General features: G+C 49.6%; 1 protein-coding gene across 1 annotated transcript in view; it reads right to left on the bottom strand.

Annotated features, from left to right (window-relative positions):
* Positions 1 to 14474, bottom strand: part of FAM174B (family with sequence similarity 174 member B) — a 35812-nt gene extending 21338 nt beyond the window's left edge. Inside the window, exon 1 of the mRNA XM_036931815.2 lies at positions 14008 to 14474. Within this exon, the coding sequence (XP_036787710.1) occupies positions 14008 to 14324 (317 nt within the window). The 5' untranslated portion in view covers positions 14325 to 14474. The remainder of the gene's footprint in view (positions 1 to 14007) is intronic.
* Between the last annotated feature and the right edge of the window lie 10009 nt (positions 14475 to 24483).

The following is a 24483-nucleotide window of genomic DNA, read 5'->3' as shown; positions in this document are numbered from 1 at the left end:
GCTTTCTCCCAAATGCCCTGTACTTGCCGGTATCGCTGCCTTTTAAGTATACGTGATACTGTCTGCGAAAACCAGCCAACCCCCAAAAATCATAAAAGGGGCACTGAAGAATCAAATGCTCTAAGCATTCTTCCTGCAGACTATAAGCCCTCTCCAGGTGGTGACCATGTCAGAGACACACAGAAGATCTCTTTGTCCTCGGCACACAAAACCTCCTCAGTAAGTTTGCAAAATAATGAAGTAAGTTCACTTTTTCAGGTTTCCTAGTAATTTCCTAGCAACAACATGCTTTTGTCTTAGCTAGTATGATTTATCAAAAACATGGTCTATGAAAGCATCATTTACATTTAAAAAAATGTATGTTTATTTGTATCTTTGGCATAAAGCAACCTATACAACCTGCAGTACCTGCTCCTCGTGCTTCTTTGGGTAAAAACTTTGGGCAAAAATATACAGTTGAAAACCCCCAAACTTCATCTCAAAGCTGGTTGTTTCATCACAAGCATGCACGTGCACACATACACACCCACACACACACACAGAGACATAGGAGTGAGACTGCTTGGATTTTGAACATGGGATCAAGCACAGTGCCAACTTCAAGCCTGGTGGTGAGAGGTGAGGGGGCACAGCCAGTCACCTCCCCAGTGGCCCTGGAACAATGGTATTTAGCAAGCAGGCTTTGTGCAGAATAAATGCTAACCTTATAAACACCTTGGGTCCACACTCTTTAAAAAAGAACCATCAGCAGGTTCTTCTCTTCTCTCTGCTCTTCTAGAAGGAGTAGAATCAATCTTTGCATTCTGCCCTAGAAGACTGCCACTCCCTCACCAATTCCATCCAATCCTGGATGAAGGAACTAGAGGCCCAGAAACGGCTCCATATGCCACAAGTAGCCCAAGACAAAGCCACAAGGAAAAGCACCCATCCCCAAGCCCTCGTGACCTAGGTCAGCTCCCCACCTATGCAGACCCACACTCCACCTTTCTCAGGAAAACAGCCCCATTTCTCCACCCAGATGATTCACAGCTGGTTAGAGGAAGCACCTCGCTTTGCAAAGGACTGGGGCTTGCCCTTCTGTGGACTGTGCTGTGTGCCCGGGCTGCCCATTCCCAACACAAATCTGAACAAACCTCTGGAACACTAGAAAAGGAGATGTCCTGTGAGCCCGAGGATTTGACAAAGCCCCTAGTGGATGCCCACAGAGCCTGCCACCCAGGCAGCTTCAGGCTAAGGAGGCCTGTGTGTAGCTCTTTTTCAGCTATCATGAAGCCTAGGACATGCAAAATCTGATTCAAAAACCTTGCTGTGCACTTAGAACTTGAAATCTAGTTCAGTCATTGGTCCTGGTGCAGGACTGACAGCCAAACCTGGAGGAAGGTTCTGGAAGCTCTGACTTCAGCCCCGCTTCATGGGGGTGGATCCCCACCACCCATAAAATCACCTTCTTCCTGATTGTTTCTAGAGTCTGGCAATGAGAAAAGTAACCTATGAAGCTTAAGACCCCTGAAAGTTACCCACAGGAGAAGACAGAAACCACCACCAGCAGCAGCTAGAACTTCATGGCCTACTTGCTGTAATGCCAGCCTTTCCAACCGTAGAATCACAGAATATAATCTTAAACCCCAAGATTACACCAAAGGTGTGAGGATTATTTTTATGTTTCAGCTTAACTGGGCCACAGGACGTCCAAACGTGCGGTCAAACGTTATTTCTGGGTGTGTCTGAGAGGGCGCTTCTAGATGAGGTCAACACTGGAATTGGTGGACTGAGAGGAGCAGATCACCCCCACCCCACCGCCCGTGTGGGTGGGCCTCGTCCAAGCAGCTGTAGGCCTGAACTGGGCATAACGACTGACCCTCCCACAAGTAAGGGTCAGCTCCACCTGTTTGACTGCCTTTGAGCTGGGACACCATTGGCTTTTTTTCTGCCTTCAGACTCAAGCTGAAACATTAGCTCTTCAGCCTGCAGCCTGCCTGCCCTGGGACTGGAATTTATACCAGGGGCTCACTCGGTCTCCAGCTTCCGGCTCACACAGCGGATCTTCAGACTTACCAGTGTCCATAATTGCATGAGCCCATTACTTATAAATTAATCATATTAAGATAATAATATAATTGATGTGATTAATGTACTGATAACATAATAGATTATATACTAATATATAATACAATTAATATATGTTACTTATTATATATGTATATACACGCACACATATACACTCTTGGTTCTGTTTCTCTGGAAAACCATGACTAACCTAAAAGCCCATCAGCAAGAGCCTTCACACATACTTCAAATGTCAGTTTTGACATAATGAGCTCAAGAAATTATGGTTTAATCAACTCTCTGAGACACAGCACCCTTCACCGAAGAAGAGCATTCTCACATCTCCACCACTGGACATGCTGAGGAGGAAAAACTGGAACTTGTGAGAAGTTCAAAGAGATCGGGACTTGGGGCAGAGGGTCCCGGCTGCACTGCTAAGCACCTCCGGGGTCAGCTGGGTGGGCAACCACACAACATATGAGTGGGGTGAGGTGCGGCAGGATGGGGGGGATCTTCACGTATTCCTCAGATTAAAAAAGTGAACCTTCCTTCACTCGCTGTGTGCGAGTCAGAAGCGGGGAAATGTGTGGACAGAGCGATGAGCGTGTCCCGCAGACCCTGAGACTCCCCAGGCGAACTGTCCTGGGGCCAGAGAACTGTGCTGTCCTGCCTCGGAGGGAGAGAACATGACAGCTCCCGAAGCCTAAATAACCTTGCCAGGTCCTGCTCTCTCTTCTCTGAGTGTCTTTCCAAATTAATAATAAATAGTCCATAATAGCTGAGCTCTTCCTAGGTGCCAGCCAAGCAATTTACACATGCAATCGAATGTAAAACTTATTGATCACTCTATAAGACACGGTTTGTTTTTCCTCTTACAGCTGAAGAAACTGAGGCTCAGATAGGCTGATGTCTCCATGGCCAAGGTGCAGGGGCTGCCCCTGCATGAATCCCCTGACAGGTCACCTTCAACCACCTCATGCCTGCCAAGAGGCCAGGCACCTTTCCCTCCCTACCTCCCACCCCTCCTCACCGCAAGCCCCACTCCACACCCCCAGCAGATTTCCCAAACTCTTGACTCTAATACCAAGAAACTCTGCCCCCCTTACATTTTCTAGAACTTGCCACTTAGCACAGCTCACACCTTCCTATTTCAAATTGATCTGGGCACATGTCCAATAAGCTCTTTCTAAATTGTGACTCCCCGAGGGCAGGTGCTGGTTTGGGGCAGGCCAGCATCCACCTCCTCCTCTTTTTGGCGCCTGTGTCCTCAGTAGCTTCAGTGAATCTGCCTCCCACACGGTCCCCATGGATAGAGAGACCCAGCCACCGACCACAGCCCAGCTCCAGGAGTGGACTTGCGCCCGAGTCAGTCAGTGTGTTGCAACCCCCAGGGCCTGGCCATAGGGGGTAGGGGGTACCTGGCCAGTCAGAGCCCATGACCCTTTGCCAGGAAGGCTGGAACAAGGGCAGCACATGCCCCGCCCTGGAAAGCCAGATGGTGTGAGCCACCTTGCCACCTTCTAGAAACGGAAACAAAGCCTACATGGCCGAACACAGACTGGAGGGCGACAGACCAAGTTCCAGGGCTACTACGGCAGCCACAAAGCCACTCTCTTCCTCACCGAAGCCAGTCTGGGCTGGGTTTTCTGCCACACACAACGTAAAGCACCCTAACTACCAGGGATTTTCCTATACTTTAATAGTAAAGGTTCCACATATAATTCCCCCATTTCATCACACCCTTTAAGACTCCAGGACTCCTCGGTGCTCTAGAACAAAGAGCCACACAGAGGAAGTGCCTCAGGGAAGAAACCCTGCCGTTTTTCGCCCAGGGTCGCCTGTGCACAGGCTTTCCAAGAAGACAAACATCCTGGTGTCTTCCCCTCACAGGCTCTGTTTGCGAGCACCCCGGCTGAGGAAAGGCACAAGCCACGTGGCCACAAAGAACCTAATGTCACCTGAGTCTCTCCAGGGGACAGAGGGTCAGCCTCTGGACGCAGCCTCATCTCAGAGACGCCTGGGGAAGAAGCACCTGGTTCCAGCCAGAGCCCAGGTCTGGAGTCACACGCGGCTTGGCAGCCCAGGGCTTCTGAATGCTGGCCTGTGTCCTCGGCCGCACACGCAGCCGGCTGGGGACCGCGTGGAGAGCAGCTGGCCAGCACTGTGAGCCACAGCGCTTCCTGCTGAAGGAGACTCGGGAATCAAAGCAGGGGAAAGACACTGGTGGCCCACCCTCAACAGCCTGGCCCCCTGGCCACAGTTTCTCTCTTCTGGAACAAGGTCCCATCAGACCAGGTGGCCTCAACACAAAGATGGCGAAGGTGGTTTTGAGTCAATGTCCATGTCGTGCTTCACAGCAGCAGGCAGGTCCAGGAAAGCTCTGAAAAAGGCAGAGCGTCCATCCCTGGAAGCCAAACCACATATTTCTAACAAGACAGAGGAGATCAAAATTCCCTCACTCTGAAATGGAATCCTGAAGCCAGGGGGGTTTGTTTGCCCCAAGATCCTTTCAACAGCTGGTCAGAATGGGTTTCCCAGTGAGCGCCAGGGCGCCCGGCATCGAAGCAGTGCAGCTGACCAGCTTGGAGAGAGGCCCTCCCCTCCAAAGAGAAGTGAGACAAAACAAATCCTTCAGGGCCAGTTTGTTATTAGAAGTTCAGTTTGGAGGGGGTGGTCAGATTCCACAGACGGCACATCCCGAGATGAGGTTTGGACCTCAGCTGTGCGATTCCCGGTCCAGGGGCCTCAGGGCAAGGCTCCCACCCCGAATCCTAGTTTCACATCCTTTCCTACTGTTTGCAGGTTCAGCTGGGGCGCTGGTGACAGATCCGCATGGTGCCGCCTGCCCTGCCCGCACCCCACGGCCACAGCTCTCCCATTCCCCGACAAGGCCGACCGAGGATGTCCCTAACAGTCCAGGTGTCCCCTTCTTCAGACTCCTGTGATCTCCATGTGAGGCACTATTTACATGAGACTCTGAAACATGGGTGGCCTCACCACGCCACTGGGCTGACAGACACCCCAGTGGGACCACCCTCCGTGCCAGGCAATGCACACATGTTCTCACGGCCGCCTCCACCCAGGGAGGCATCACGGAGTGAAGGAAGCAGAAGCCAGCGGGCACTGAGTGACCTGCCCCATAAGTGGGACTCCAGCGCAGGCCGGCCACAGTCCAGAGCCCACGAGCTTCTCCCTCCAACCAGAGGGCAGGGAACTCACCTCTTACATCTGGTGTACCCACATCCTCAGAGTGGGCACGCTCAGGCCAGCCAGAAGTGCACACACAATGTTCTTTTGGCTGTCAGCCACCTCCTGCCGAGACCGAAGCAACCAGCGCAGCTTATGTCAACAAAAGGGGGACACGTTGCTTTTGACTAGAAAGGTTAAGTTTCAACCTCCATAACAATGGCAAGCCTCCTACATCAGTCTACAGCCTCGAGGAAATCCAATAAACATGGACTGATTTCTGTACTGGAATCTGAACAGGCAGATTCCAAAGTTCAGAGAGGGAGAGGGGGAAAGGCAGCAAGAATAGCCAGGAAAATTCCAGAAAAGAGGAGTAGGAAGAGAAACTGATCCTAATTAAGTTTTACTAAGCCTGGGGGTTAGGAGGGAAACGGAGAGTGACAGTTCATGGGCTCACACTTTCTTTCTGGGGCGGGGAGATGAAAATCTCCTAAAACTGACTGGGGTCATGGGGCCCAATTCTGTGAATACACTAAAAACCATCAATTGGACACTTGAAAGAGGTGAACTGTATGGCATGTGAATTATATCTTATATAAAGCTATTGCTAAAAATAGGGAAAGATACATGTTTCTATGTGTACATATATATGTAATGTTCATTTCTATACTTTAAAATTCCCACTGTGAAGATTCACAAGAAACTGACAGCACCCAGAGAAGGAATCTGGGTGGCGGAGAGACGGGACAAGGAGACTGTTCACTCTACATGCCGGCTCCTGGGGAATTTAGAACCATGTGAATAGATGACCCATTTTTTTAAACAAACAAATTTAAAGCAAATAATTAAAATATTTTTAAAGGGACTAAGCGTATGTGAGGCCTGCCTTTCCCTGCAGCAGCCCAGGGGTACCTGCTCCTCCCAGAGGGCTGCACGTCCCCTCCTGAGCGTGGCTTCGCCTCTGCACACCTGTGACTGCAGGAGCCGAACTCGGCCAGCAGACCGTTCCTCCACCTGAACGGTTTTCATTTTTAAGCCCATTAAGGCAGTTCTGTAGCTCAGGGACCAGCTTTCTGCCAGAACCACGCTCCTCGTCATAAAGAGCACATGTTCCCTTTGACATTTAGGAAAATTAATGAAGAAAATGAAAATGAAATGCAGGGGGTGGGGGGGAGCCCAAATCCAGCAGCTGCCGTGAGTCAGGTGGGGTGCCGGGCATGCCTTAAGGTCCGGGTGAAGGGACTGCTGTGGGGACAACGGCCTTTCCCCATTTTTAACCTCTGGGCTCTACCCAGCACCTTCTTCCTCAGAACACAGGGCATACCTGAGCCCTTCCTAGAAAACCAAATAAACTTGAAGAAGAAAGGACACGACTCCCAAGCCCAGCCTGTGGAAGCACTGCCTGAGAGGCAGTGACCCCAGCACTGTGCCCCCAGAGAGCGGGCGACAACCCAGGGTTGGCCTGGGCTCTGGGGCAAAGCCTCCACTGCCTACCCCATGGCAGGTGCCAGGATACGGCTCCCAAGTGCCACCCTTCCTCAGCCTCTGCACCCCCCCAGCACCTTCCTTTCAAAGCAGCTTAAACACGCCACTGAGCGAGGCAAACAGTGCGCCGTGAATCTCCTTTCACCAGCCCCCGATGGGTGGCCTGAGACAGTTACAGGGGATAGAGGGCTTCCCTCCAGTTGAGCGCGAGCTTCCGGGTCTCCCCGGCCCAGCTCCAGCACGGCTCCAGCCAAGCCCTCCTGAGCACAGGCAAGAGCCTTCCGGACACACGCGGCAGCATCTCCAGGCCTTTCCCCTGGGCTGGGGCTGCCCACTCCCCCCACACCAGGGCTCCTCTCTTCCCGCACCCAGTCAAACAAAATGACTCAAAGCACCACGTCAAAAACTCGAATTGCCCAGAGCCCCGTGGATGCAGGAAACCAGTGACGCGGGCCGGTGTGGCATAAACATTAGCACAAACACGATGACGAGTGCTGAGCAACGCTCTGCCTTTGAGCCAAGAAGACACAAGGAGTGGTGCACACAAACCCAGACGAGACAGGATGGCCAATGCCCAGTACCGGCTTCCACATGGGGCACGGGTCCTGCATTCCCAGGCATTCCCATCTACCCCAGGCATTCCCAAGAGGCATATCTAGATTTTTACATGAAGACTCCCAGTTTTTAAGTATTCCCAACCATCTCAATTGTTAAAAACACTGGGCAGATCAAAACAAAACAAAAGCATCTTTCTATGGGCCTCTTAGTGTGTCCTGGCCATGGTTTACAATGCCAACCAAGAATGAGTTATAGCGAATAATTTGGCTAAAATATCATGAGCCTAGAAAGACGGAATGATAGGCAGCCGAGATTCCTTATTATCTCTTCACCAGCAGTTCAGTCTTGATTGAGGGGCACCAATCATTATTTATTCAGCCTAGCTGCTTTCCCCCTTTCTCAGGCAGCATCCCCTTGGGATCAATGCAATGGCACCATTGTTGACTGAGTCCAATGCCTGCATCCAGCACACAACACACAGTGTACCAGGAGGGAAGGGCAGGCAGGCCACACTTCATAAAAGATCATACAACAGGGGCGAGGTAACCCCACAGGGTGTCTTGGGGTTTTCCTTCCTTACACTGCAGCGTTTCACCTCCATCTGCCTCCACCCTCCTTTCTCTTTCCCTCTCTCAGTGCTTGAGGGCACAGCCAACCCTGATTCCTGCAAGATAAAATAAGCACACCCGGGTCTGACCTGTTGAGGAGTCACATGATATGGCAGCAGCAGGTGCCCGGGACCTGCTTCTCCAGCTCCCAAGTGTGTTTGCTAAGGGTTGGGTCTGCCCCGTTTCTCTATGAAGTGCCAGGTGAGGGAAGTGAGCTTAGAGTGACGAACGCGGCCTGTAGGGTCAGCTCCTTTGGTTCAAGGGCAAAGGCAAGATGACCACTCTTCGCTGGACCCAGGGAACCAGCCACAGCCTGGGAACTCCGGAGTCACTGAGCTTTGGGACACATGTCCTAAGTGCCCCTTTCAGCATCCACTTGTCCCTGCGCCATGGCAGGGGAGGTCAGGGAATGTCAGTCCTTGCCACCACCGCACCCACTTCAGGGAGGGTCACTTCTTGGCAGAAGCTCCCAGCCTCCAGTCAAGCCCAGATGCCCAGCTGTGGGGCTGGTTCTGTGGCCGGTTTCACTACACCTCACACCGTTTCTCATCAAGCCTTCTCCCTGCCTGACCACCCCTCACTGTGCCCCCATATCCAGGCCCCTCCGGGCATCCTGACCCCTTCCTCTTCCTCCACCTCTTTGTCCACTCAGGTCTCCAGCCCTCCGGACTGCTCCTTCCAGCACCTTCCAGGGGTCTCTGCAGCCTTCCTGAGCCCCCACTGCGGCCGAGTCACTGTTCACCGGCTCACTCAGCAAATGCTATTTCAGCACCTGATACAGGTCAGCATCACTGAGGCAGCCCTCTGGGTAGCTCACTCTTGCATTCAGATCATCCCTTTGCTCCTCCAATCCACTGCGATTCCCCAAATCCTCCAGCTAGAATCTGTGTCTTTTGAACTCCGGCTGTGACCGGGGAAGGACGGAGCGGGCTGGATCGCAGGTCACACCCCTGCCCCGCACCAGCCCTGTGGCCTTCGGCAAGACACTCGTCACTCTGGGCCTTGGTTTACTCGCCTGTAAAATGGGGGCTCTGATGAGGAAACACGCAGGAAACCCTGGGCACAGCACCTGGTACGCAGTAAGGGCTCAATAAATACTAGCTGCTATTGTTATTGTCATCGTCATGATTTCCAAGTGGTCATTTTCTCAAACCCTACCCACAGCAAAACCTGCTTGGCCATGTGGTCCTGGAGGAACCTCTTCCTCCTCCCACCCTGTCGGGTCCTAGGCCCCCCGCTCCCCACTGCCTTCCCAGACCAGTCTGTCCCCGGCCCAAGCCCTGGGGCCATCCGCTGGCAGCATATGCTTTTGTTTGCACATGTTGCTTCCAGGCACTACTCCCCAGCTGACTGGCTGGCTCCTTATAAACCAAGCAGAATCCTCCAAGGGTGTTCCCCTACCTCCCAGACTGAACCGGAAGCTCCTGGGCCTCTGGTGTGTTCCCCACCGTACCCTCCATGCCCACAGTAGGTCTCACTGAGTACACTGGGACGAACACTCTATCCATTCAGCCACCTTTCATCCTGGGTCCATGGCTGAATGTCAGGGAGACCCAGCTGGACCGCACCAAAAGCCAGCCCACCACACCCCAGGGGCCCAGAAGGGGCCAAGCTGAGCATCAGAACACCTGGTCTAAGTCCTACCTTCCCTACAGACTCACTGAGTGACCTTCACCAACCCTTCCCTCCTCTGGGCCTCAGTTTCCTCGTCTGTGTAATGGAGTGGAGGCAGGGGAGGTCAGGGGAGCACTGAATGTGAAGAAAGGCCTACTAGAGCAGTTAGGAGGCCCTCCACCTTCTCAGGCCTGGAGAGCGCCACCCACCCTCTGTGCCACGGCCCCTCCTCTGCTCCACACCTGCCAGTGACAGTGGATTTCTCCCCACTGTATCCCCAGGAAAATAAATAGCCAGTCCAGATTCTCCTGGCAGATTGCCCTTAGAGTCAGAACAGACTTTTAAAGTGAAACCCTAACAACATGATTGTAAGTTCATGGTCCCAGAAATTCCCTTTGCAAAAAGAACCAAAACTTCAGGCATAAAACATGACTCTAAGTTCATGGTCCCAGAAATTCCCCTTGCAAAAAGAACCAAAACATCAGCCATAAAACCAAAATAGTAGGCATGATCCATGGAGCGTTCTCTGCCCAAACCCAAGAGGGCGGCTGCCCCGTGACGCACCCCCACAGGGCACTGTGCAGGCACCAGCCGTGGGGACCCCCACCCCTACATGTGCCTCACCTCTCAAGGACCTGCATTTGCAAAGCCCCCCAGACACAATGGGTACATGAGCATGAGAGTCTAGAGGTAAAGCCATACGAGCCAGAGGGCTCGGGGTTCAAGTAAAGAGGGATTTTCCTCCCTGTCCAATTTGGCAGAAGGAATCTGTGGCATGTGCCAGGTCCCCCCAGGCCAGCTCATCAGGACAGTTAGGAGGTACCTTCTCCACTCGGGGGATTCAGCAGTCAAGCGGGAAGTCAGTCAGAGGTGGGGAGGGGCCTGTGTTGGGTCCCATATGTCCAGGGAGGCTCACAAAGGCTAAAAGTCACTGAGTTCATTTGACAGAGGCTCCTCTGAGCAGAAGCACCTGCTGATTATTTTGGCCCTATAGCCGCATCTTCATTTACTAGCAGCAGCAAGACAAAAAGACTGGGTGTAAATTACATCTGTTTTCAGATGATACCATTTTTAACAGCTGCATAGTATTCCACTTAAGGATCACCATAAATTATTTAACCAATGCCCAAAGGTTGGACACTTAGGTTATGTAAACCTTTCCACCATCAGATAGAACTGCCTTGAACTATGCTGCCCAGGCATCTTTGCTTTCTCTTTTAATTAATAAAATCAGAAGCAAAGAATAGGTATCACAGTGAAAAATGTAACTTGGGGACGGAATTGCTTGGCTAAAGGTATATATATATTTTTCACTACAATATACATTCTTTGCTTCTAATCTTAACAGTTTCCTTGGATCTACATTTCTTTCTGTTGTCTGGCAAAGTGACTCAGGGAAAACAGAAAAATGGACTAAGACTGTCCCTTTATAAGCAATACTACCGCCAGGCTCTTCCTCCCGTATCTGCAATGTTAAGAAGACAGATGGGCCACCACCCAAACTAATCACTCCCCCACTGGTGTCCAGCATCAGCCATCTATCCAGCCACAGAAGACATTCTGAGAAGCATTGGCGATGTAAAACACTTAGGGTTTCAACATTCATCAGCTAAAAATATCTTCATTAGATGCCACCTTGCTCTTGGAGCCAGGCTAGGTGTTAGAGAGACACACATGATCATGGCCCGGGCCTGCTCTTGTGAGCCCTCAGCCTGGTAGAGGGACATGTCAGTGTCACTCTGGACTCTGCACAAGGAAGTCAAAACTCTGGAGCGCTCTGGGAGCACGGGGGAACCCTGGCTGGGGAGGCTTCTCAGAGGAGGTGACACAGGAGGGCAAACAGCATGAGCTGACTATGCAGGCTCAGTGGGAGAGGGGACTCCAGGCAGAGGGTCAGGGTGGGGAGGCCACATGACAGCTCTAGAGAGCCCCCGGAGGTCCAGTGGGGCTGGAGCAGCAGACAGAGCCAGGACTGGGGCTCACAAGGGGCAGGGCCGGGGTCATGAAGAGCCCCCCTTGTGCGCACACTAAGAAGCTTATGCATGGGGGGAGGGGTGGGCAGCGGAAGGATGAACCCAGGAGAGGGAGGGAGAACCGAGCAGGGACACCAGCCTGAAGGCAACAGTGTAAGCAGGCAAGCTCAGTGAAGAGCTAACAGGCGGGCAAGCTTCGGCGGGGACAAGAGGCATAGGCGAGGTAGTGACGCGGTGGGTGGGAGGGTGCAATGGCCAGGATCTGGTGACCACATGCTAACGACTGGGACGGGGATCAGGTAAGGAGGGTGCCAGCAGTTCCGGAGGCCTGATGAGCAGAGCCAGCAGAGGACTGTGGGAAAGGGGAAAGGTCACATAGTGCAGGCCACGGAGCAGCACAATGGGCCACAGACATGTAGAGTGTTCTAGAATCTAGTGGATAACTTCCCCCACCCCCTGGGATTCCACTTTCTCCTCTACAAAGGAGCACATGGCGACCAGGTACAGAGGCCCCACCCAGCTGTAAAATGCTGTTAGTTCCTGTCTACACAGAAGCCAGACTGGCAGCTATCTCCCACAAGTTCACCGCAACAGGAGCCTCTTCCTGGGAAGAGGAGAAAGGTCACGTCCACAACCGCTTCTCCTATGGAGTCAGAACCCTCTTCCAACACTCCACACACGCCAGCAAGGACCCAACCCTGCCGCCTGAGTGCCGGCTCTCCCACGCAAACACACAGCTCAGGGCCCGCACATCTGGCCACATGCTGCCTGCTTCTCTCCCCCACTCCTAGGTAATAAGGAGCAGACTGGCAAAATAGTTCAAATACCTTCTTAAAAAGTACACCGCCTTGCGGGCTCAGCAGCCTATTTTGAGTGCAATGTTTCAAACTCCAGGCTCAGACTCCAGAGCTGCTGTGGGCATCAGCGTTCACTCCAACTGAACCATCAGGAAGTCAGCAGAGGACGATGGCATGTCCGCTGAATGCCAGGCTGGCATCAGGCACAGAGACACTAGGATGCCTGGACGTGTCCACAATCCAGGACTGCCTGCTGAGGGTGGCAGCTGGGCCTTGGTGACCGCATGCGGTCATGGCAGGTGTGAAGCAGGAGCCGGACCAGGAGCCAGAAAACACAAGCCAGCCCCATGGAGCATAAGGAATAGAGCAAGTGCCACCAAGGTTTGGAAGGGCTGGCTGATGGCAGCAAGGTACACTGGGGCCAGTCTGTAAGGGCCCTGAATGCCACAACCAGTATTGGCTACAGGGAGCCACTGAGGTTTGTCAGCAAAGCAGCAAGGTCAGTGAGAAGAATGGGGTGAAGAGGGGGTCAGTTTGATGCCCAGACCACATCAGGGGGACCAGCAGAGTGAGGAACAGCATGGCCTGAGCCAGGGCAGGGCTGAATGTGGGACCACAGTTCCTGGCTCCATTTTCCCAGGACCACTGGAATTCCATTCTACAGACCCACCAGGAAGCACCTGTACTCAGAGTCACACAGCAGCATTAGAAAACCGCCACTAATAACTCCCCACCTGCTTTTCCAGGTCCAGTTTCAGCTCCTGTGCTGAAAACACTCCCTGGGGAGAGCAAGCCCCTGGCCCCAGACCTCTGACAGCTGATCAAACAAAGCACACTGTGTACACTTGGCAGGGGAGGGAACGGGCGGTGAATATCCCACCCGCACACCCAGGCTTGCCGGCCAGCCTGCCTGAGCAACAGGCCCCATTTGGTTCGCTTAGTCCAGACATAGCGTTGCCCAGACGCTAGGGGACAATGTCCTCCTGACATCCCCTGAAATCCCTCTGCCTCACTACTTCTGGGACCCAGAACATCTGCCCTCATTTCCCAGGTGCTTTCTCCCTGAACTTAAGCAACCTACAAAAGCCTCGCCAAGATCCCTCACGCCCCCGTGGGTGTTCACTGGGGCAGCTCAGTCAGGCAGGGGCGTGGGAGAGCCATTTGTATCTCCAGCTAACAGAGTCACTGAGGCCCCACGGGTGGCCAAGCATCCCGAGGCCAGCTCCCATCCCCGGTGCAAAGCGCACCCCCAACAGGCGTCGGGGGACGGGCATCCCCTCAAGCTGGGCGCTGCTCTTCTGTTTGTAGCACATCCAGGGGGTAAAAAAAAAAAAAAGGCAGGTGGGCGTTAGGGAGTCTCAAGGGAGGCGCGGGAGGTGGATGAGGTCTAAGTCAGACGGACCTGGTTTCCAATTCTATCGCCACCACTCAGTTTACTTGGACAAGCCGCCGGGCGTCTGTGAAATGGGTATACAAATAAATTCCGCGTCCGGCTACCGGAATTCGGGGCGCTGTTAGTGTTAAGCATTAGCAGACTCTGCAGGAATCCAGGGTTTATGACATACGTCGTTACCGGGGGAGAAAGTTTCTAAGACGCGTGTCAGGCACACCAGCCCGAGCGCACTGCGGCGGCGGGGCCAGGACCGCGCCGGGGGCCGCGCACCGAGGCGCCCAGGCCGGCGAGCGCCGCGCGCGGCGGCAGGCGGGCCCCGGGCCCGGGGAAGGGGCGGCGCGACCCACCTGAAGACGCGCAGCAGCAGGCAGGCGACGAGCAGGGCCGAGAAGGCGCACGCCACGACCACGGCCGCCTTCAGGGTGGGCAGGCCGCGGAGCAGGCGGGAGATGCGGGTCGCCAGGGCGTCGCCGGTGCCGTTGGAGGCGGCGCCGCCCGCAGCCCCAGCCCCGGTCCGGGTGGCGTTGCCGGGCGCCGGGAGCCCGGGGTCGGGCTGCGGCGCGGCGGCGGCGGCCTCGGCTCTGCGGGCGCGGGTGGCGGGCGCGGCCAGGAGCGCGAGCAGCAGCAGCCGCAGGAGCGGCGCGGGCGGCGGGGCGGCGCGCATGGCGCGAGCGGCGCGCGGCGGAGCACCGGCTGCCGCACCGACGCCGAGGCCTGAGCCCGGGGCTCCCGCGGCCGGGTGACTGCGCGGCGCTGGGCAGGAAACGGCGGCGCCCGGAAGAGCCCGCGCCGCCCCGCCGCCGCCGCCGCCGCCGCCAACACGTTGCACCGAGTCATTCGACGGGCCGCGGCCCCGCGTGGGCGGGGCAGGCCACCGGGCCGCGTGCAGGCTGCGCTCGGCTCAGCCGCGGCCCCCGTTCTCCCGGGACCCCTCGATGCAGTACCAACAGCCACGCTCACCCCGCCGCGCTGCAGAGTTCACGTTTTATGTGTCTCTTTTAGTCCTTCCACTGCCTTAAGCGACAGGTACCTCTGTTCTCACTTAGAGTTGACTTAGGATACGGAGTGCCAGCTCACAGAAACCCAGATGGTGTCAGAACCAAGGACTACGGGACCTGGACGGAGACACACCCCCCCTTTTCCGTTGCCGGATGCCGTATGCATTGCGTGTATTTCAGTATCTCCCCCGTTTCCCTCTTTCTCTCAAAAAGAGTTGCTTATTTCGTGGCTTCAGTTTTTCAGGCCTTTTGCACCTCTGCTTAGGAGCTGGATGGGGTGCGCGTTCCGCATTCATGCCTGTGCCCTGGAACAGCGTTAGGGCTGCTTATGTTTCCCTCCCAGGCTGAAGTTGCAGACCCCAGGGTGGAATTGACCCGTGCATCAGGTTTGTGAGCTAAATGATGCTGAGGTAGAGAAAGATAATTACAGAAGGTCTAGTATGAGGCCCAAAGGTGGGAACTGGTGGAGGGCACAGAGGGTTTTCCTTGAGCACCAGGACCTACACTGCCAGCCTCAAGTTCCACCTTTCACCCTGAGAATGGATCCTGGCAGGAAACTCTCCAGTGGGGGATAAACACAGTGACAAGGACTCAGTGACCTTAAACAGCTCACTTCTCATCCTGCCAGAGAAAGAGACAGATAAGTAAGATAGTACCATGTATTAGTGAGCTATTTAACTGCCTAACAAATTATTACTCCAATTCAAGCTTAAAACAGCACAGCCATTATCTCACAGCTTGTGTGGGTCAGGAATCTGAACATAGCTTAGCTGAGTCCTCTGCTTCAAGGTCTCAAAAGGATGCAATCAAGGTGTCAGCTGGAGCTAGGGTCTTCTCTGTAAGCCTGACTGAGGAAGGAACTGCTTCCAAGCTCAATCTGTGGTTGTTGGCGAGATTCAGCTCCTCACAAGGTGTTGAGCTTCAGTTCCCCAGTGGCTGTTGACCAGAGACTGCCCTAGGTCCCTTGCCATGTGGGCCTTCCCAGCATAACAGCTTGCCTCATCAAAATGTGCAAGTCTAGAAAGCAACAGAGAGAGTCTGCTGGCAAGGCAGAAGTCACTGTCTTATAAAACTTTATCATAGCAGTGACATGATAAGAAGTGATGACACCTTTTCTATATTCTGTTGGTTAAGAGGCAAGTCATAGATCTCACGATGCTGAAGGAGAGGCGATTACACAAGGATGTGAGTATTAGGAAGCAGGAATTATTTGGACCATCTAAGAAGATGCCTGCCCCTCTTTGTGATGCATTTTGATAGAGTAAGATGAACAATAATCAGGTTATCAGCAGTTCTCACCCGGGAAGTACTATGTGAAGTGCACACTGAATATTCCAACATGCCCCAGTAGTGATAAATATGGACAGATCACGTGGTTCAGGTCTCTGCCAGCTCTAAAATGCCACTAGGTGGTATGTCAAAAATGTTGCTTTGATAGAAAGCCAGCATTATCCTATCAGCATTATAGAATTTATGAAAGAAATTCCTTAAAGAACCACCTCGGACGTCCATGATTTTACAGCACTCCCCTCTAAGGCACAAACCTCAGCGTCACAGGCTCATATTTTTGTCCTTATCAGAAATTCCTGCGTGGTAGAGCTAAGAGGTCCTGGGCCTTGAGACCTCTCAGCCCGGATGAGATGTTTGACCACTGAGTGGCCTTGGCCCAGGACTTAACCACAGAATCCAAGTTTTTTTTAATGTCTAAAATGAGAACAATAATACTTAGCTCCATAAGGTCACTGGAAGCATCTATAAAAAAGGAGGAAATATTAGTACCCTCGTCCTTCTTTTGACACAAATCATGGACTGATGTAGACTTACTTGATTATTTAACACTGACTTAACAACAAGAATGCAGAAAACATAAATGTTAGATTTTTCAGTAAAATGAGACTTTAGGATCTTTTGTTCTTCCTGATTTTTTGCTGTGCAAATCATTACTTATAAATTGCCCTTAATCAGAGTTCCTTAAACATTTTGATTAAACCAGTCATAAACAATGACATTTTTAACATGGAACACTGGGCGGCAGGCAACAGAAACCAACTGGCTTATTTCAGGAAAAGGGAGTTCATTGGAAGCAGGTTGGGCTGCTTCTAGAATCAACTGTAAGCTAGAGCAGAAGTTCTACAAGTGTGGTATGTGAACTCCTGGAGTCCCTGAGACCCTTTCAGGGAACCGTCAAAATCAAAACTAATTCCTTAATAATGCTAAGATGTTATCTGACTTTTCCACTAAGTTAATATTTGCACTAATGGTGCACTAATAGAAAAAACTTCTAGAACCCCATGGTGATGAAAACTGATGGTGCCTTAGCATGAACCAAAACAAGCTATACTCATAGTAATTGTATTCTTCATAACCATGCACTATAGGGGAAAAAACAAAAAGGCCAGTTTTACTTAGAATATCCTTGATATAGCCATGAAATTATTAAATCATGGCCCTTAGGAAGAGAACATTTTAATATTATATGTGATGAAATGGGAAGTAGGAATAAATCACTTCTGCACACTGAAGCATGGTGACTGGCTTTCGAGCAAGCACATATGCAGTTCTTACAGGTGCAAACTGAACTAGCCATTTTTTTCATGCAACACCATTTTTAATCAGAAGAGTACCCGACAACCTTCAGACCTGCTCTATGGCAGGCATGTTCTTAAAAATGAGCAAGATGAGTCTGTCACGTCAAGGATAACAACTGACAGTAGTGTAGCCAGAGATAAAAGTCAAACCTTCAGGTGATCATTTGAATTTTTAGAAAGCTTGTCAGTTAGGATGCTTCCTGCTTCCCAATACCTCAAGACTTTTCTGCTGAGCTTGGTGGTGGATACTAAAAAACGTGGGGCATTTGATATTGTATAATGAAATATGTCAAAATTTGGAAGATCTGCATAAATCGGCAAACCACTTTTCCCGAGTGGCCAACACACAATGTTACAAAATCATGCATGGGCAAAAGAGGCATTCCAAGTGCAAGACAGACAAATGGATTTTGATGAGACAGTACAAAAATTCATTGATACGGTTTTAGATTTCACAGGGCAATTAATCTTTAAGAAACTACTACTTGCAGGTTTGTGTATAGTATCGAGTAACATCCGTACTATCTGAAAAGGTTATTAAAATTCTCCTCCCTTTTCTGACTGTGTATCTGGTAAAGCTGGATTTTCTCCAGTTCTTCAACCGAAACAACAAATCACAACAGATTGAATGCAAAAGCACATAGGCAAATCCAGCTTTCTTCTATTAAGCCAGACATTAAAGAGATTTGCAAAAACTGGTTAACAATGCTGCTCTTTCCAATTTTTTTGAGAAAATACAGTTATTTTTCATAACAGTGTAATTGATGTTAACAAGTTAATGGATTTGTTAGTTGGTTTTAAATGAATTAATGAGTATTTTCAAGTTTTCTCCATTTTAAATGTCTAATTCCATATAGATCAATAGGTTTAACCCACATAAACAAAAGCTCTTTGAGGGCCTTCCTCTTTCTTAGGACTGGAAATCTGAAGAGACCAGAAAGTTCCTGAGACTAAAAAGTTGTTGGAGAAATGCTGAGCTTAGAATCAGGATTGAGTTGGGTGGGGGCTGTGGGGAGGGGTAGGTGGTGGGGAGGGGGAAGGGGGGCTGCAGGTAGAGGAAGCCAATCAATTAGGATATTTTCTGCTACGGGAAACAGAAAACCCAGCTTGAACTGACTTGGAAAGGAAGTCTCTTCTCTCACATAAAGAAGTCCCAAGTGGAGAGGCTCCAGGTGGCACTTTCCTGAAGGGCACCCCTAGCAAAGGGGAGGAGAAGAGACCCAGCTTGAGAAACCCAGGGGCACAACCCCACAGGGTCTCAGCCAACCTCTCATTTGCACTTATCATGTCAGCAGAGCTCATGTCACCTAGAATCTTCTTATCACAGCAACAGATACTTTTTATGCTCCTGTTGTGGGCTGGGCACCACAAGAAAGGGAGCCGCAGGTGACATGTGGCCTCTGGCCTTAATGGAAGCCGCTCTTATTGGACACTGATCTAATCACTAGTAAATAAAGTTCCCGGACCCAGGAGAAAAGGGTCAGGGAGAGCAGATAATAGGTGCTGAGTGTACTACACAGTCATGGCTAAAGATATCCAGACAGGGAACCAGTGTTGGCTGAGTGCCCACCGTGTACCAGGCTCGCCTTGCGTAGATCATCTCCTTAATCCTCACAGCAACCCCGTGGTTTGTGGCCTCCCTGGTGGGTGAAGGCCTGAGCAGTCTGACAACTGTCTGAGGTTACACGTATCCCAAGGGACAAAGCCAGAGCCCAGCCCTCGGTCCGTCTCCTAATCAAGGCTGAGCCCGCCTCCAGATGGTCTGCTACTTGATTAGAAATGTTCTGTGAGCCTGCATGGTGCTGTGAATATCACAGTACATTTAGAAGAGCAATGCTGGCTTAGTGGGAGAAACTTCTAGAACCCCATTCAAAACCCCTTCTGCACAAGCCTCTGTTACTGGTATAAAACATACTCCTGGCATACCAGTAAATGTCATGTTCAAATCAAATTCGAAAACGGTCTCCTTTACATACAACTGTTGTCATCCATATAATAAAGAGACTGTACTTCTCTCACTTTCAAGTCCTTGCTGCATTTCCTCCAGACTAGAAGAATGGAAAATAAAAGAGGGCTAACTCAGCCCAACCTAATTCAGGAGCATAACCAGCCCCCGGCATGGAGGGGAGCTGCAGGACTTGCCATTTTAAAATCAGGCTGGCCCCAGCCAGACCGGGAGAGTCGGCCAGCTCGCCTGCCCTCTCCTGCTCAGTCCGGTGGCCTCTGGCTCCTGTCCCTCCCGGGCCCCCTGCCCAGCCCTCCACCATGTGCTGGCCAGCGGGCAGGCTTTAACGCAGGCCCCACTGTTGTTACTGTGTACTCTGTGTCAGGCGGTTTACATATTTGTCTTATTCAACCCTCGCACAGGCCTGGGGAGAAAATACAATTATCTCCTCCTTTCACAGATGAAGAAGCTGAGGCCTAGAGAGGAAAATAACTTGTATACAAATAACTCCATAAAACCGCTTCTGCCCACACTTAGGTTTATTTTGTGTAAAGGTTTCATATGTCATCGGGGGACTTTTTTTATTGGAATATAGTTGATGTACAACATTATACTGGTTTCAAATATGCAGACAGTGATTCGATAATTACGCACATTACTAAATCCTCACCATAGTAAGTGTAGTTGCCATCTATCAACATGCAAAGATATTACAATATTATTGGCTATCTTTCCGATGCTGTACATCCATTCCTGTGACTAATTTATTTTATAATCTGCAGTTTGTACCTCTTTATCCCCTTCACCTGTGTCACCCATCCCCCAACCCCACTCCCCTATGGTGACCAACAGTCTGTAATACTGAGTCCACTTCTTTTTTGTTTTGCTTTTTTAGATTCCACATATGAGTGAAATCAATGGCATTTGTCTTCCTCTGACTTATTTCACTTAGCATGATACCCTCGAGGTCCCTTCATGTTGTCCCAAATGGCAAGTGTCTTTAGGCTGAGTAATATTCCATTGTGTGTATGTTCTACATCTTTATCCATTCAAGGAATGAAGGGAGGGAGGGAGGGAAGGAGGCTAAGAGAGACTTGGGGGTGAGAGAGGCGGACACTTGAATATCCTCCAGGAAAACATGCTACCTCCGGCAATCCCCCCAAAGGACACCGCCCCATCCTCCACTAGCTCCCTGTCAGCTCTTTGGGGGGGCCTCACACAGCACAGCTGCAGCTCATTTTACTCCCAGCTAGAAATTAGGATATTATCATATGATATTCATGCCTATTTTTATAAATAATTCATGCTTTTTTTTTGCATGAAAGTAAAATAGCCTGAAGCTAGAACATCTAAAAGGAACATTGGTGCCTTATTCATAAAATAATAATGTGCTGGTTTGCCAGACCATTTGTGAAAGTCCCTAAGCTAAAATACACTGAGTTCTAGGTCTATTTATAGCCCAGAAAAGGCCGCCTGATGCCTTTCTCAGTTCACACTTGATAAGGGCAGTGTTATGCTTTCTCTGAATCTGGGCTTTCCCAAAGCAGTTACGTTTGCGCAGGGAAATCTGAAAGATAACTTGGCAAATAAGCATCTTTGTGAGATCCAAGCCCTGCGTACACAACTGCTTTTTTTAACTCCGCAAAAAAAAAAATTATAAACAAAACAAGGATGGAGTCTAATGGTCAACCACAGCTATGGAAAGTGGGGCCACAGATTGTTAACATTTACGTAAGTCTTTTTCCCAGGCCTGATAGGGAGATTTCTTTTGCAGAGGGATAGCAACTCCAGAGCTGGAAATGCTTAAAAACAAGTAAGATTTGGGCCTCTCTGTGGTATTATGGGTTCTCCCTCCCCTCCAAAATCATGCAATAGTTTTTTACAAGGTCTTTTTTCCACCACTTGTGATGTAATCTTTAAAATACTAAGATTGCTCTTATCAAATTATCTCTAGAAGAATACCCAACAGACTCATAAGACTGGTTCCTATGGCACACAATGACCAACCAGTTTGTGAAGACGCAGGGTGTTCCTGGATCATGAGACTTTCAGTGCTAAGCCAGAAAGTCCTGGGCAGATCAGGACCAGTTTATCACCCTTCCTATGCCAAGGAACTCTGGACAGCTGGGGCGGGGTGGGGAAGAAAATGGTAACTATATATACCCTTCCACACTTTTGGAATATCAAACCATGTGAGTTTATTACCTCTTAAAAAAAAAACAAGTTAAAAACGTTCTGTTGAGATGGTGCTGGCAAAACTGGACAGCTACATGTAAGAGAATAAAACTGGATCACTGTCTAACCCCATACACAAAAGTAAATTTGAAATGGATCAAAGACTTGAATGTAAGTCATGAAACCATAAAACTCTTAGAAAAAAACATAGGCAAAAATCTCTTAGACATAAACATGAGTGACCTCTTCTTGAACATATCTCCCCGGGCAAGGGAAACAAACGCAAAAATGAACACATGGGACTATATCAAGCTGAAAAGCTTCTGTACAGCAAAGGACACCATCAATAGAACAAAAAGGTATCCTACAGTATGGGAGAATATATTCGAAAATGACAGATCCGATAAAGGGTTGACATCCAAAATATATAAAGAGCTCACACACCTCAACAAACAAAAAGCAAATAATCCAATTAAAAAATGGGCAGAGGAGCTGAATAGACAGTTCTCTAAAGAAGAAATTCAGATGGCCAACAGACACATGAAAAGATGCTCCACATCGCTTGTCATCAGAGAAATGCAAATTAAAACCACAATGAGATATCACCTCACACCAGTAAAGATGACCACCGTCCAAAAGACAAACAACAACAAATGTTGGCGAGGCTGTGGAGAAAGGGGAACCCTCCTACACTACTGGTGGGAATGTAAATTAGTTCAACCATTGTGGAAAGCAGTATGGAGGTTCCTCAAAATGCTCAAAATAGAAATACCATTTGACCCAGGAATTCCACTTCTAGGAATTTACCCCAAGAAGGCAGCACTCCAGTTTGAAAAAGACAGATGCACCCCTATGTTTATCACTGCACTATTAACAATAGCCAAGATATGGAAGCAACCTAAATGTCCATCAGTAGATGAATGGATAAAGAAGATGTGGTATATATACACAATGGAATATTACTCAGCAAAAGAAAAAAACAGATCCTACCATTTGCAACAACATGGATGGAGCTAGAGGGTATTATGCTCAGTGAAATAAGCCAGGCAGAGAAAGACAAGTACCAAATGATTTCACTCATCTGTGGAATATAAGAACAAAAGAAAACTGAAGGAACAAAACAGCAGCAGAAGCACAGAACCCAAGAATGGACTAACAGTTACCAAAGGGAAAGGGACTGGGGAGGATGGTTGGGAAGGGAGGGACAAGGATGGGGAAAAAGAAAGAGGGCATTACGATTAACATGTATAGTACGTGGGGTGCATGGGGAGGGCTGTGCAACACAGAGAAGACAAGTAGTGATTTTACAGCATCTTACTATGTTGATGGACAGTGACTGTGAACGGGTATTTGGGGGGGACTTGGTGAAGGAGGGAACCTAGTAAACATAATGTCCTTCATGTAATTGTAATTGTAGATTAATGATACCAAAATAAAATTAATTTTAAAAAAACCATACAGAAAAAAAAAATGTTCTTTTGATAACTAACCCAACCTTCTGTGTTTTATAGCGAGGTGATACACTCCAGCCTGCTGCAGGGGTAAAAACCATTGAACTTTGGCCTGCGGTACATGCTCATTTGATCAAGTTTACAGCAGCTAGACTAAAACTCAAGACCACAAAAAGCAACTACCTGAGCTGAGCTGAGAGATTCCCTATCACAGCCCTTGTCTCTAACTCTTGACTATAACGCTAAGCATTTCAAGTGTTACATGATTTCACTTTTTGGAATTTGTGGTAGGGAAACAAGAATGAGCACAGACAATCAGCCAGAAAAAAAAATCCACTGCAGTATTGTTGGCAATTGTGCAAAGAAACAATATAAATGTCTAACAAGAGCAGATTGCTGAATACATAGTAGAACATCCCTATGGTAGAATAATATAGAACCCTTTAAAATGATGTTGTAGAAATATATCTTTTATTTTGAAACATGTGATGACATATGAAAAAAAGCAGATTACAAACTTGTGTTTTGACCCCACTTTTGCTAAATAGAAAATAATTTAAAAATACTGAAGTGCTAATAGTGGTTACCGTTACGGTAGGTAAAGTACATGGGGAAACAGTTTAAAATTATCTTTTTTTGTTGCTGTTTGCATTTTCCGAGCTTTCTGAAATGAGTTGGTATCACTTTGTTATAATAAAAATAATATGTTTTGAAAATAAAAGTGCAGGGCCTGGCTCTGTTAAGTATTATGGAAATAAATGAATGAACCAAAGGTTATTTAATGTCCAATTTTCTCCAAATAGCTATCATGACAAGTGATAAAAGCATTTTAATAGCATTTTTTTTAATGTTCTGTCACTATCAGGCGAGGGGACTATTTAAATTAGATCTCTACAAATGGCAAACAGTAGTTAATTAGACCTCTACAAAATTAACATCTTTACATTTAAGTTTTGCTCTATTATTTCATTCCTTTCTGTAAGATACCCTCCAAAGGACTTAACAGTTATTCACCAAAAGAACTCAGAAGTTCAGTGTTTTTAGACTCATTCCCCAACACCAGAAGGTAATTGGGGCTCAAATGGTTGTTCCATTTGGAAGATCAGGACGGGAGGGCTGACCAGGTGATCTCACTTGCCCAGGGCTGCACGTGCACACAGGATCTTCTCTCACCTGGGACAGGCCTCTCCTTTGCTGGACTACTTTACAGCTGGTTAGTATTGTCAAACCATGGAAACAGCGGGCTGTTGCCAAAGAAATATTTCTATCGAAGTTTCTCAAGTGTCCCCTAGGAGAGCCCGCCAACCAGTGGTGACATCATATGGGCTGATGGAGCCCTTCCAGCCAATCATGCTGCAACAAAAAGTGCCACCCACATAGAAACTTTGCACGGGATTCAGTAGGACACAAAATCCTGAGGTGCATAATATGGGGAGGGCCCCAGGCTCTGAGCAAAGGGTGGGCCATCGGCCCCCAGCTTCAGCGTGTCACACACATCAAGTCACATTCATTCATTCTCTTCTCAAAATGAAGACTTTGAGCGGCGCAGACCAGCTGGGAAGAACTGGGCAGGCTCCAGCCTTCTTCCTCCAGAGAAGTCGAGGGTGAAGAAAAGGGCAGCTCACCCTCTGGATGGCTGTTTGTAAAAGAAATTGCGATTGTGAGG

This window comes from Manis pentadactyla, chromosome 18 (assembly GCF_030020395.1).
Source record: "Manis pentadactyla isolate mManPen7 chromosome 18, mManPen7.hap1, whole genome shotgun sequence".
NCBI classification, from domain to species: Eukaryota; Metazoa; Chordata; class Mammalia; order Pholidota; family Manidae; genus Manis; species Manis pentadactyla.
This window is presented reverse-complemented; position numbering and strand designations above follow the sequence as displayed.